At 35.8% G+C, this 13,369-nt stretch overlaps 7 protein-coding genes across 7 annotated transcripts; 2 read left to right on the top strand and 5 right to left on the bottom strand.

The window, feature by feature from the left end:
• Positions 1-252: 252 nt before the first annotated feature.
• Positions 253-2,223, bottom strand: NEPG_01048 (vesicular-fusion protein SEC18; the record flags this gene model as incomplete). The annotated part of the gene is made up of 1 exon (XM_013203422.1): positions 253-2,223. The coding sequence occupies one exon, from the start codon at positions 2,221-2,223 to the stop codon at positions 253-255; it is 1,971 nt and encodes a 656-aa protein (XP_013058876.1).
• A 52-nt stretch (positions 2,224-2,275) lies between these two features.
• Positions 2,276-4,462, top strand: NEPG_01049 (uncharacterized protein; the record flags this gene model as incomplete). Its single annotated transcript, XM_013203423.1, has 1 exon — positions 2,276-4,462. One exon carries the CDS (start codon positions 2,276-2,278, stop codon positions 4,460-4,462), a length of 2,187 nt encoding a protein of 728 aa, XP_013058877.1.
• Positions 4,463-4,507: 45 nt separating this feature from the next.
• Positions 4,508-6,021, bottom strand: NEPG_01050 (uncharacterized protein). Its single transcript, XM_013203424.1, has one exon. The coding sequence runs from the start codon at positions 6,016-6,018 to the stop codon at positions 4,891-4,893; it is 1,128 nt and encodes a 375-aa protein (XP_013058878.1). The 5' UTR covers positions 6,019-6,021; the 3' UTR covers positions 4,508-4,890.
• Positions 6,022-6,357: 336 nt separating this feature from the next.
• Positions 6,358-7,707, bottom strand: NEPG_01051 (uncharacterized protein; the record flags this gene model as incomplete). The annotated part of the gene is made up of 1 exon (XM_013203425.1): positions 6,358-7,707. The coding sequence occupies one exon, from the start codon at positions 7,705-7,707 to the stop codon at positions 6,370-6,372; it is 1,338 nt and encodes a 445-aa protein (XP_013058879.1). The 3' UTR covers positions 6,358-6,369.
• Positions 7,708-7,797: 90 nt separating this feature from the next.
• Positions 7,798-10,050, bottom strand: NEPG_01052 (MCM4 minichromosome maintenance deficient 4; the record flags this gene model as incomplete). Its single annotated transcript, XM_013203426.1, has 1 exon — positions 7,798-10,050. One exon carries the CDS (start codon positions 10,048-10,050, stop codon positions 7,840-7,842), a length of 2,211 nt encoding a protein of 736 aa, XP_013058880.1. The 3' UTR covers positions 7,798-7,839.
• Positions 10,051-10,394: 344 nt separating this feature from the next.
• NEPG_01053 (uncharacterized protein) lies at positions 10,395-11,045 on the bottom strand (the record flags this gene model as incomplete). The annotated part of the gene is made up of 1 exon (XM_013203427.1): positions 10,395-11,045. One exon carries the CDS (start codon positions 11,043-11,045, stop codon positions 10,416-10,418), a length of 630 nt encoding a protein of 209 aa, XP_013058881.1. The 3' UTR covers positions 10,395-10,415.
• A 132-nt stretch (positions 11,046-11,177) lies between these two features.
• On the top strand, positions 11,178-13,187 carry NEPG_01054 (uncharacterized protein; the record flags this gene model as incomplete). The annotated part of the gene is made up of 1 exon (XM_013203428.1): positions 11,178-13,187. The coding sequence occupies one exon, from the start codon at positions 11,178-11,180 to the stop codon at positions 13,164-13,166; it is 1,989 nt and encodes a 662-aa protein (XP_013058882.1). The 3' UTR covers positions 13,167-13,187.
• Between the last annotated feature and the right edge of the window lie 182 nt (positions 13,188-13,369).

The following is a 13,369-nucleotide window of genomic DNA, read 5'->3' on the forward strand; positions in this document are numbered from 1 at the left end:
GACATATTAAGGTTAAGTATTTATTACACTTTGTAGTATAATTATTTTATTATACACAGTGTGTATATAGTTATAGTAATAATTTAAATTAATGTATAATGTATGTTAGAGTGAGAGAGTCCTTTGATTATATAAAATTAACTTAGTAGTATAGGGAAGTACCAGATGGCTTATTAAAGCATTTATGTATACTTGAATGAATAAGAAGGTTTATATAAAGTGGCCTGTTTTAAACAAAGATAGAATATATATTTATTGAATAATTTCCTTAATGGTCTTTTGTGTGGCAGGTGCTAGTGCTGTATTTCCTGTGAACCAGTCTATATCTTTATTAGTCAGTGTGGAAAGTTCTAGATGTGAATCAAATGATCCGAATATTCCTGATTCTTCCATTAAAGACTTATCTGCGGCTGTTCCTATAACCATTACTTTAAACCGGTCTTGATTTTTAGCAAACAGCTTAATTGCCTGTAGAATTGGGTTTAAGAACCTTGGACCAATTGACACGTACTCCATTAACCCTTCTATATCATCAAGAATAACTAAAGATTCGGCACTTTTATATGCATCCTTAAAGGTATTTCGTATATAGTTGACTTTTTCGTTCTCCTCCTTGCCTACAATGTCCTTTGGTGAAATAACCCGAATAAAAGGAATCTCTGACTTTTTCGCAATTATTTCTGCAAGGGCAGTCTTCCCTGTCCCTGGTCGCCCTGTAAGAAGCAAAGAAAGTGTTTTTGACTTTTTTGCGGTGTCTTTTCGGAGTCTGCTTACAATTGTTTCACCGTGCTTTATTACTTCCTGTGCTGATGGGTACGCGTAGAACGGTTCTGGGAGTCTCAGTGCAGTGCTTACACCAAATGCAGGGACTGTTTCATCAAGTGCTTTCTTAAAATCATTCATATCTATCATTACCTCTTTCTTAGTGTTCCTGGCTCTTTCCAAGGCAAATGAAGCAGCACTCTTAACAAGTGCAGTGATCTCTGCACCGGTATAATTACGGGCTCTTTTGGCGATTTCCTCTAAGTCAATGTCTTTCTTCATAAAACAGTTTGTCTCCATTTTGCTCGTATGAATCTTTAAGATTTCCAGTCTTCCTGCTTCATCTGGCAGGGATATTTCAATGTGTATCTCAAACCGACCGGGTCGTAATAATGCATCATCAATTAAATCCACTCTGTTAGTCATCCCAATCACAAGAATATTATTCAATGACTCCACACCATCTATTTTTGAAAGAAGTTGGTTAACCACCTGGTCACCAACGCCATTAGAAGACCCTCTGCTCTTACAAATCGCATCAATCTCGTCAAATATTATTATGTGCAGTGCACTCTCATCGCCGTATTGCTTATAGTCCTTTTCTGCATCCTCAAACAATTTTCTTATATTCTCCTCACTCTGCCCAACATACTTGTTCAGTATTTCAGGCCCGTTCACAATTTTAGGTGGGGCAGAGTTTAAAAGAGCAGACATTCTCCTGGCAATAAGAGTCTTTCCTGTCCCTGGCGGACCGTACAGCATAATCCCCTTTACATGACTTATCCCCATGTCTTTAATAAACCCTGGCTTGTACATCCTCTGAATGAATGCTCTCCTAAACATCTCTGCAAATTCTTTTTTTAGTCCTCCTATCTCCATCTCAAGAAAATCAAATTCTGTGTTCATACTCAACTCACCCCCCATCCCTAAAATGGTAATTCCCTGGTGGTCCTTAATTACTATCTTTGTGTTGTTGTTCACCACACCAATAACTTCCTTATTCGGCAACTTTATCTTCTCTACCTTACAAATAAACATAACCTCCTTATTTGAAATATCCGCAGATGGTTCTATCTCCATAAGCAGCCCTAAATCCTGTCCCTCTGTCAGCGGTACACCACTCAATATTTTTAAAAATGTATTATTAATTATTCTGTGGTTTATCCGTATGTGAACACCCCGTGTCTTTCCTTCTATAGAAATGGTCACTTCTTCTATTTCTCCCATAACACCCCTTGGCCCGTTAATTACATCTACATACTCATTCTCTTTTATATCCATAAATACTCTCTGCACTTGCGACAGAGATACACTGTACGGGGGTAAATCCCTATCAACTCTCACTTTAAATACGTATCCTTTTATAATACAGTAGTCTCCTGTGTACTCTGCTGATATATACACTTTATTCTCATGTGCTCTGAGAATATTTTTCATTCTCTCCACTTTATACTGACCCATGTTTTATATTTATTTTTCACTATTGCATTTAATTTGCTTAAATTTTATTAGCATGTTCACACAGCCTCAGGATAAAGAAGTCTTCAGAGATAGCAAATTCAACAAAACCAGTAATATTCCATCTCTTAGCTCAAAAATACACAAACCATCTGAGAAAATAGATAAGGATGCAAGAGAACAGGAAGTGTTTAATAGACTTCCTTCTATTCCTATTATATTGGAGCAAGACAAAACAAGAGAAGAGGCGAGAGTATCACCGCCACTAGCACTAAATCCAACTGTAGAATATTCTGCACAAGGGTCATCTTCACATAAATTAATACGTTCTAGTATGTATACGGTGCCAGCAGATGAGGATTTATTTGAGTTAATAGGGCTGCCATTACTTATTGTAGCACAGCCATTTAATGAGAGTGTTGCTATTCCTGAGTACAGAACAGATTATTTACATAAGTGCAAAGAGTGTGGGTCATTTCCCACTGTATCTGACGATTTGTTTAGGGGGCAGCAGGAGAGTACTTACCAGTTTAAGTGTGTTATGTGTGGGACTACGAATGACTTACCGTATGACTGCCCACTGCTTAGAGAGCCTACTGTAGAATACATATGCGAGGACAGTTGTATAAGCAATAGAAGCTGGTACTCATCAGACAATCTACCTAAATCAGATATTTCATTACCTTCTTGCCGTAAGTGGAAAGAGCCGTGTGTTGTATTTATGATAGACTGCTCGTCCACATCAAGGAGTAACACTGGATATATTGAATTTATGGGAGGATTAAAGAATATTCTTGCATCGCCAGACTTTTCGTTATTTTATAGCAGACTGTCGGTTGTTTTAGTGAATGATCAGGTTTCTGTTGTATCAGATGGAGAGATGGGCTACTCTGTAAATATAATACACAATATAAAGGGTGATTACGGCTTGTGCGCACCGCTGTTTATTGAGACAGCGAATCTAACAGAGGAAAGGATTAATTCTTTAATTCAAACAATAGAGAGCACGCCTTCATCGACATTCAACATATCTGGTGGCATTACAACAGCAATACAGCTAGCAGCATATACTGGTGGGTGCAAATTAATCAGCTGGCTTGGAGGGCATGATTATACAGAAATACCTGAGAAACTCACACAGACAGCGATAGACTGCGGTGTTTCACTGACTGTATTCTCCACGATTAACAGCAAGCTTGACAAATTGTATAAGACGGTTATGTCAACTGGCGGGTGTGTTGAAAGAGAGAATATTACATCTGGCGTGGTAGAGAAAATCATGCAAGAGTCCTTTTTCAGGTGCTCAATTCGGGTTGTATGCAGCAATGGAATTAAGAAAAGAGCTGTGTACAGCAGTGGGTCCTCTGAGAACATATCAATGATATCGTTCCCTGCAATGTCAGCACCAACAACATTTGCAGTAAGCTTTTCAGTTGAAGACTTCCTTAAAGAAGGAGAGTCTGTGTATATTCAGGCCATTGTTGAATACATAAATCTATCTGGAGAGAGCAGGACAAGAATTCTTAACTTAAGACTAAAAGCAAGTAGGCTGATTCAGCAGGTGTTCACAGGAATGACCATGGATGCAATGTTCTGTGGAATATGTAAGTATATATGCTCTGATCCGCTGAATATGATAGAGAACATTAGAAAAGCAGAGACTTCTATGGTCACAGCACTTGCTCTCTATAAAAGAGCGTGTGCTAAAGATACATCTCCCTCACAATTAGTACTCCCAGATACAATTAAAGGACTGCCCGTGCTTATTCAGGCAGTTCTTAAGTACCCAAAGGTTCAACTTGGTCCATCTGTAAAAATCGAATTTGCATGTGAAGTAATGCCCCTCCCTGTAGACAGAACATTTAGACTGTTCTATCCCCGCCTTGTAAAAATATCTTCTCTATTCACAGTGAGACAGATCGATGACTTAATTGGAGAAAGATTAAGTATGCGTGCATTAGACACAGAAGAGAGCTATATCATGGACACAGGATGCAAAACTATCCTATGGTTTGGTAAAGGAGCAGTAGACTATATGGATGAAATGGTTCAAAATGAAGTTGTTATTTCTGCACTGGATAGGCTTAAAGAGATATATGGCGTAGAATTAAAGGTTTTGCACTGTGTTCAAGGAGAACTTGATGCAGAATTTATTGGGTATATGATAGAAGATCAAATGGGTGGATATCCAAAATATCAAGAATATTTAGGATCACTGCACGGAAGAATAGTTAAAAAATAAACTGTTAAAATTCTTATAATTTTTATTTTTAGTATGATTTATAACGGTTATTTATAAATAAAATTATAGTCTTAATTTAGTATATTATGTGCTATTCTTATCAATGATTCTTCTAAAATATTTTCTATTCTCTTTTTTGATTTCTGCTGTATCTTCTGTATTATTCAACACTTTCTGTATTTCTGCATGCTCTTCATGCGTTAACATGCTTCCTTCTTCATTTGGTTAATAAATTTAATTAGTTCGGGTTTTAATATAAACATTCTTTTTTGTCTGTGATTTACACCGCGTATGTGATCAATCCATCCATTGGGCGTTTTGTACTTTATTGCTTTCCTGCACAGAGAGCAGAAATATTTCATTAAATAAATTCTGTTCAAATTATTATTATTAGAGCGTCTTCACTGAATATACTTATTATAATAGTATCAGTCAAATAAGCATAAAGACAAACTAGGGAGTATATCCATAACACTCTTATTATCTAATACAGCTAAGCAGGAGAGTGCATAGAAAGTATACAGCAGAGTAGGTGTTCCATTTGGTCTGTCTGAATAGCCTCCTTCTACACACTCACACGATGAAATGAAATTTCTTAGCGCAGAAGAGTCTACATATCCCGGCACGCCCATAATTGCTAGTGTGGAATACCCCCAGAACGTACTGCATATTTCTTCAATTTTATCAACTCTTCCTGAAATCCCTCCTGAGTTTGTCTGTAGAAGCCCAATTAGTGTGGCTGTTTCTTGTATGGATATAAGACCGATTTCACCCAGACTAAAAAGAGAAGATACTCCACTGAATGTATACGCCGCATGTGATTCACTACCTGGCATGGCACCAATACCCCCATCAAGATTAACACACTGTGAAATATATTCACAGAGGATTTTTTTCATTGGTGCAAGAATAACAAACATATCAGGGCCACCAAGGGATAGTTCAGTCAGCAAGCTTTTCGATGCGATGTAATAACAGATATAACTAATATTGAGGATTGAATTAAATCCTATTAGCTTTTCATTTGTTACTATTTTCTCAAGGTATGCATTGCACATAACACAATTAGTTGTTTTCCCTGATGATTCTGTGTCTGTCTCTATGTCCAACGAATCAGATGAAGAATCAGAGACATGTTCAAGTGACTGGAATATTTCTTCATTCCTTCTCTCTTGTACTGTAAACTGCCCTGGGCGCTTTGTTTCTGGCGAGTCCTCCTGCACCAGAACTGTGCTTGTTGGAGTTTCACTGCCTTCAGAAAGCTCGTTTGATTTCTTTAGAACGTAAAGAATTTGCAGTGCAGAAAGTGTGGAAATAGGACAAGATGGATATTTCGGCCTGGCACCAAACCCACCATCTTCATTCTGGCACTCCACCACGAAATTCAATATTTTCTTTGAAAGTCTCTCAATATTCTTATGGTCTTCCAGCAGTAAAAGTGACCCAACTACCCAGTAGAATGTACTTATCCTCATGGGCTCAGAAAGGTAAAATACTCTTGTTTTTTCTCGCACACACCTAAGTACAAAATTAATGTGTTTTTTGTTCTGCTCCATATTTTACTCTTTTGATTTACGTAAATATTCCACCTAAATTAATAAATATTCAATTAAATACTCTTCACATAATAAACAAAAATCCCTTTTTTAAATATTCTACTTATAATAATAAATTCATTTTTATAAAAATTAGAATATTAGAAATAATTATATCTTATAATAAGAAATACTCACTAAATTAAGTAAAACATAAAGAAACCCTTTAAATAAGCATATTTATTATAACTAGGATAATATACGTAATAAATCAGTACACTGCAATAGTTGTACTATTTTATTATAATATTAATTTTGGGTTATTTCATTATATGCTTAATTAAATTTATAACTAGAAATAATTTCTGGTTATTATTTGCCTTGCCATACTGAGCTTTCTTCTTCTGGGCATATAGATGTGCATTGCTGGTTGGTATCTATATTTCCATATGTTGGTGCTGAATTCTTTGATCCTATAAGATTTATTAAGATTGCACTATTAGCAATTAAAAAAAGAAAAACAAATACTGTTAGAAAAAGTGATACTTGTTCAGCCCTTCTAGATCTTCTAGTTGGCACTTCAGTCACTGGTTCACTGGTTTCTCTGTTTTCTTTAGCCTCTAATGCGGTTTCAGTAGAAGAAGATACTTCAGTAGTATCTTCTATACTTGGTTTAGCAGTAGATGTACTGTTAATAATAGAGAATTTCTCTTTTTCAGTTTCAGCGTACTTGTGAATTACATTATTTTCGAATTTTGAGAAAGTCGTTAAATTGGGTTTGAAAATATCATGGAAATTGTTAGGTACACCTGAATATAAAATATTTATACTGCCTATATTTAGAATAGCATTCATAAATTCATTAAATTTACAATTCTTGTTTTCTTTGTATAATTCAATATCCTTTATAGAATAATTAGTAAATATACCAAATATTAAATCGTATAAGGAATCAAAAGACATTTTCTGTCCTGTATTTTTGTTTTCAATACTAATTGATCTATACGCTATCCACATAAGATTATACACACTGTCATATTCTACTCTTGTAAGTAGCTGTAGTGCTTTAATATCATCATTGCTTATTCCTAACTTAGAAGCATTTGATGTTTTTAGTCCAGTTTCATCTATTGTAAATAGATCATTACCATGCTTCATTATTATATCTAATGCTCTCTGTAACTTTGAACACTTTTTTGACTCAGTTAATTCAAAAAGACTAACCAGCGCATAATTGGATGTTGTTTTTTCATTTAATTTTGGTATTCCATGCAGTTCGCATAATGTATTAACATTTTCAGTAAAAAATTGTTTTCTATAATTACATAAAAAATACGCCATAAACAAATGAGATCCTCCTATTAAATTGTATAATGCTTCTTTCTTGTCATTGTCTTGTAAATTATCTGCTATCGCCACAAGTTTATCTATAACTGCTTTTATGTAATTTATAGATGTACCAACCACTGATACAACTGCGTCTTCACTATATATAAGGTCAGTCCTTTGATATACTTGTAATAATAATGAATTGTTTGCTAGACTGACTAGTTGTTCTGGTATACCTGAAAATATTTTAACTTCATTATTAATCCGTGCCAGCATATCCATTACTATCCGGTTGAGTGTTTTAATTTCCCTATACTCATAATCCCCTAGTGATTTCTGTAGTTCTTTTCTTAACAGCTTCTCTTCTTTAAACTCCTGCATTAAAAATCTTTTTTTTCATTTATTTATTTAAGGTTATATTAGGCCATGCTAATATTTTATAAATAGAATATCCGAATAATTAATAAAAATTGGCATTTATTGAATTTCTGCTTATAATAATACTAAATACTTTTAATTTGGGGTTATGCATAGTCCATCAATCATTATTTTACCATCTTCTTGGAGTTCTTCTAGAATTGACATAAGAACTTTTTCTTGGATTCTAGCTGTTGTGTTAAGACTTTCCATTAGCTTCGGGACTGTACTTCCCTTTCCAATGTCTCTGAGGATTAGTTCTTTTAAGTCATCTTCTAGCTTTAGTGCAGCAGTTGTTTTTCCTGTGTGTAAAAGCTCCATATCAATTCTGCCTGTCACTGGGTCTACTGCATATATATGCAGAGAGTCCTTTATAATACGAATGGCTTCAGAGACATCTTTGTCTTCAACTGTGTGGGAAAGTCTCATTCTGGCGTGTGCTTCACTCAGCCTTATTAGACTCTCTAGTTGTCTGGTGGTTGCTGTGACACTCTTTCCATTTCCTAGCAGGCGTAGCTCTTGGTACTCTTTAGATATTCTTAGTGCTGCACTTTCTGTTATTCTCGGGTTAATGTTTCTTCCTTCTTTGATGTACTGCTTAAGCACACTTTCCTTTACTGGAGGGTCTTCTGGTTTTTCTGTTCCTGCATATAACTTTATAATATGCGTGCTTATTTCCTTATCCCTTTTCTCATTCACTCTGTCCAGAAGCAGACACACCACATCAAATCTACTGAGCAGTGTCGGTGGAATATCCAGATTTTCAATTATGTTCTTCTTTGGGTCGTAACTACTATTAATTGGATTGCATGCTGCTAGAATTGAACACCGGGCATTAAGAGTTGTTATAATCCCTGCTTTGGCTACACTTACTGTCTGCTGCTCCATTGCTTCATGCAGCACACTTCTTGTGGCCTCCCCCATTTTATCAAACTCATCTATACAGCACACTCCACCATCACTTATCACCAGAGCACCAGACTCTAAAATATGCTGTCCGCTTTCCATATCCCTAGATACATTTGCAGTAAGACCGACTGCACTAGACCCCTTTCCTGAGGCGTATACACCCCTGTCAATAAGCCTGTGCACTGCCAGAAGCAACTGACTCTTTGCAACACCCGGATCTCCTGCAAGAAGTACATTTATATCCCCTCTAAACCTAGCACCGTTCAACGACTTCGTCACTCCTCCAAACATTTGCAGAAGAAGTGCCTTCTTCACATCAAGCATTCCGTATATAGATGGTGCCACAGATAAAGCAAGCTTCTCATATACATCTTCAGTGTTTCTTAGCCTCTCGATCTCCTCTAGTGCATCGAAAGAGCACCTTCCCATTTTTTCCTCTGCTATTTTTGTATAACTGACCATTTCAATATACGTTTTAAAGGAGCTCTTTATGGTCCTGTGTATATAATTCAGCTTTAATGGAACTGCTCTGAATATTCCAGCAATTCTAACTTTATCCCCTGGAGAAAGTCCATCCGTAAGTACGTGCGAAGCAAGAACTGTTATAGTGCACGGAACCAGCCCATCACACACTGATTCAGGCAGCTCCTGTATCTTTATCACTTGCTTGTCTTGGAAGGAAGAAAGCATACTGTCCATTTCCATGGAAAATCTCTGTCCACACGGGCAGTCCACTGGCTCTGCAATTACTCCCCTAACCACCTCAGTTGTTAATACTTCTTTACACTTTCCGCACACATACGCTGCTGTAGTAATATCCGGAATTATTCCACTGGTTTTTGTTACCATTCCAATTACCTCCACTGTCGTATCCACATCCTCTGGGTGTAAGTCTCTAATATTCTTCTGGTTTCCTATGTTAGACACAAGCACTTTAATTGCTGGAGGGGTTGATGGATACTTCTCCAAGTACAAGTCAGACACAGCTATCTCTAACAGTGGAAATATCTCAACAGGATATGCAAGAATTTCTGTTAAAATCCTGCCATACGCCGTGTTTTTCAGGTGCTCACAATTCAGTGTAATTACATAATCTTCTAATTCATGCATTTCTTCAATTCTCTGCAGGTACACAAATACCCCATCGTCATTTGAATACGTCCTAATAAACTCTTTGAACAAGTCTATCGTCTCTTGGATGTTTATAGTTGTCCCCCATACAACACGCACATTTTCCTGTGTATATGTTGACTTAATGTCATCAATTATATCTGGTGAGTTCTCTGATGTATACTGTGTAAGATGGAATGGCTGACTGGTTCCTACACTTATTTGACTTCCATTGTCAAATGAAAATGCAGTTGAATTCTGTGAGTACTCCTGGTCATCTCTCTCCATTTAAATTTCAAATTTGCAGGAATAAAACTATAAAAATAAGCTGAGTAATAAATTCTAGTTTTATTCCTAGTGTAATTAACCATTAAATTTAACTATAAATTTTTACACAATATGCATTATATTCTGTACACTTAAAAATATATTTATATTCTTCCTGTACACATAGCCAGAATTAGCCACAATTAGACAAAAGAATACAAAATTAGCCATATAATAACTGTGAATAGTCACAATTAGTCATAATTACACCAAATTTATCATGTAACACTCTAATACGCCCATATAAGTAGAAGTACATTAAACAATTTACTATAAAACCCGAAATAACCCGAATATTTAAAATGTCTTTTATATTTAACCATTCCCTACACAACAAACGGTCTAAGAAGTAGAAGAGATAAAAAGCAGAAAAACACTGTAATCCCGCCCAGCCATCTTTTTAATAAAATAGCCCTATTTCTTCTAGCTAATGCTTCTTCCATCTCTGCAAGGTGTGAGTGTGTATATTCTATGGCAGAAGTGTTAGTGTATGATATTCTGTCTAACTCTTCTTTGTGCATATTTATAATTGACTCCATAAATTCTGTTTTAGTGTTTAGCCTTTTCATTTTATCTGCTGCCTGTGCTATCTGCTTCTCTCTAAATAATTCTGGTGAATTGGTATACGCTGTAATTTCATCCTCTGATAATTTGTTATTTGGTGTTTCATCTGCAACCCCTTCAAGGCAGTTCTTTAGACAGACCGTGCACTCCCCCTGTCTGCTTATAAATGTATTTGCTAGTGCAATGTACTGATTCTGTAATTCAATGAATTCTTGCAGTGAATATTCTGATATTTCTGAATGCAGTGCTATTATATTCTCATTTGTGTTAATCAGTCCTTCAGAGTACTTAAACAGTTGGTATCTTTTCTTCCAGCATGGATTCTTTCCTATTTTTATTAGTCTGAGAGAATCCTTCAGTGCACATTTATTGCTGTGAAATGCTATTTCCATGTGTTTATACTGTGTGTGTTCTATTTATACATTTGTTTTAAGGTGTTACTAAGTGTTTCATCATTTGAAATTTTGGGTTGGTCTATTTACACCACAGGAAATGAAAAATGAATTTTGAGCTAATAAAATTTTATGACAAATCCGGTGAATACCAGCACAGAGAAAGAAGAGTTTTTAAGAAAAGTAGAGAGAGCATTGGAATTTTCCAGGAGTGAGAAGAATATTCCATTGGATAATGCAGTAAAAGAGAAAATAGTTAAAATCATAGGATCACCCATTCACAGAGCACACGACTCTATTATAGATTTACTGAATATTTACATTCAGCCAAAAGTAAAGATTGAATGGATTCTTTCCACACAGCCAGAATTATTAGAGGGTGTCCTGGTTATACTTAACAAAATAAGCATAAAATCACAAATTATTATATTTTATACGAAAGAAATTCTTAAATTTATTTCTTGTGCGTGTGAGACTGTGTGCACAGAAAACCAGATAAATCTTTTATTCATGCAATTACGGATATGCAATGAATTCAGTGATGATGAATACTTCAGGGAAATTGAGAAGAGTGCAATAATTAGACTAAAATCTATTTTAGGCATTGATTGGGAGTTTATAGGAAAGCCGGGGTATACAAGCAGTGGGCAGAGTGTGAGTGTTCCTGTTTTAGTTTGTAATGTGATGGTATGTAATACTGTAAAGGGCGAATTTGAGAGCAGTGCGGGTTTAGATGATTTAGAGAATACAATTGAAACTGGGGACAGGTATTTTCTATTCCCAAAGACAGAAGTTGCTGTATACAACATGAGTAGTCATCAAAAGGATCTTTTGTATTTATATGCTAAGCATTTAGTATTAATAGGGACAGAGTCGTATAAATCAGAAGCTAAAGCCATTTCACAGATGCTTTTACACAACGGGTATTCTCTTGATGCACTATTATTATATGCCGTGTGTATGGTGGACAGGCCAGTAGCTGCGCTTTCTGCAATTGAGTATGGCATAACCCCTGAATTACCCCATAAAGAAAAGGAGCATGACATATTATGGGCGCATGCATTGGTTTCAACAGGATCACATACTCTTGCAATCCCACTATTTGAAAAGCACAGGGAGGCAGACCGGTTAATTACATCACTGATTCTTGCTGGGAAGAGTGAAATAGCAAGGCCGTTATTACAGGAGAAGATTTCCCAGATAAAGGAGAATTTACAGATGCAAGAGATTGTGAGTAGTACATGTCTTTTATATAAAAAGTCCGCGCACTCTAATGAGCCTGTGACTCTTTTAAAGATTGAACTGGCCTCTTTACTATTTTCATTCGGTCTAATGGAAAACAGCATAGACCATCTGAGTGAAGCATTTAACTTAGTAAAAACCGCAAAGTATGCAAAAGCACTGTGCACTAGACTTCTTCTGGCTGGGAGGCATACAGAAGCACTGGCTATTCTCCAGAGCTGTAATTTTGAGGTATTAGACATTGACACACTATTACTCACTGCGATATCCTTTGCACAAATGAATAACTATGAAGATGCAGAGCGTATTATTAAGTATGCAGCAATATTTAACCAGAAGAGTGAAAAAATAGATGCTGCACTGCAGAGAATTCTTATACAGCAAGGAAAGATAGAAGAGGCCATGGACCATTTACTTAACAAGATAAAAACGTACACTCCAAACATAGGAAGAGATGCCAATATGTTATTTACATTTGGAAATTCCTTTATGATGTTTAAATATGCTGAAGAAGCCATGCTATGTCTTTATCTTAAAACAGGCCAGGTTCCTTCTCAGTGGGTTGATACTCTTCTTAAGTCAGCAGAGTCACATAAAGAAGCAAAAGAAGCCTTTTTACGTGTATGCATTGGGATAAAGAGCCTTGGACTAGTTGATATGATCAAAAAAGCACTGAGTTATTCTTTAGAAGTATCTGCATCAACTGAGTACTATGCCAGAAAGAGGCTTATTGAATATGCAATACATAAAAAAGAATTTTCATCCGCGCATGAACACCTCTCTCGCATGAAAAGTCTTTCCACTGAAATAGACCAAAACCAAGACTACTTAGACACAGTTTATGCATTTTATAAGAGTCAAGAGATGCAGCCAGTATAAAGTTATTTCAACATACCCAGAAATATTATTATGTCTAATATAATAAATATTAAATTGTTTGTTTAATCATCTACGTCCTATTCTGGTGTATTTGCCTATACTCTATTTTACTCTGATATATTTATTTACTTTTCTTATATTTAAAGTGTATTCATAGTTTATAGGCATGTGAAGAGTTTTATTTTAAGTAAAAATGAATAATT

This window comes from Nematocida parisii (genome assembly GCF_000250985.1).
Source record: "Nematocida parisii ERTm1 unplaced genomic scaffold supercont1.2, whole genome shotgun sequence".
NCBI classification, from domain to species: domain Eukaryota; kingdom Fungi; phylum Microsporidia; genus Nematocida; species Nematocida parisii.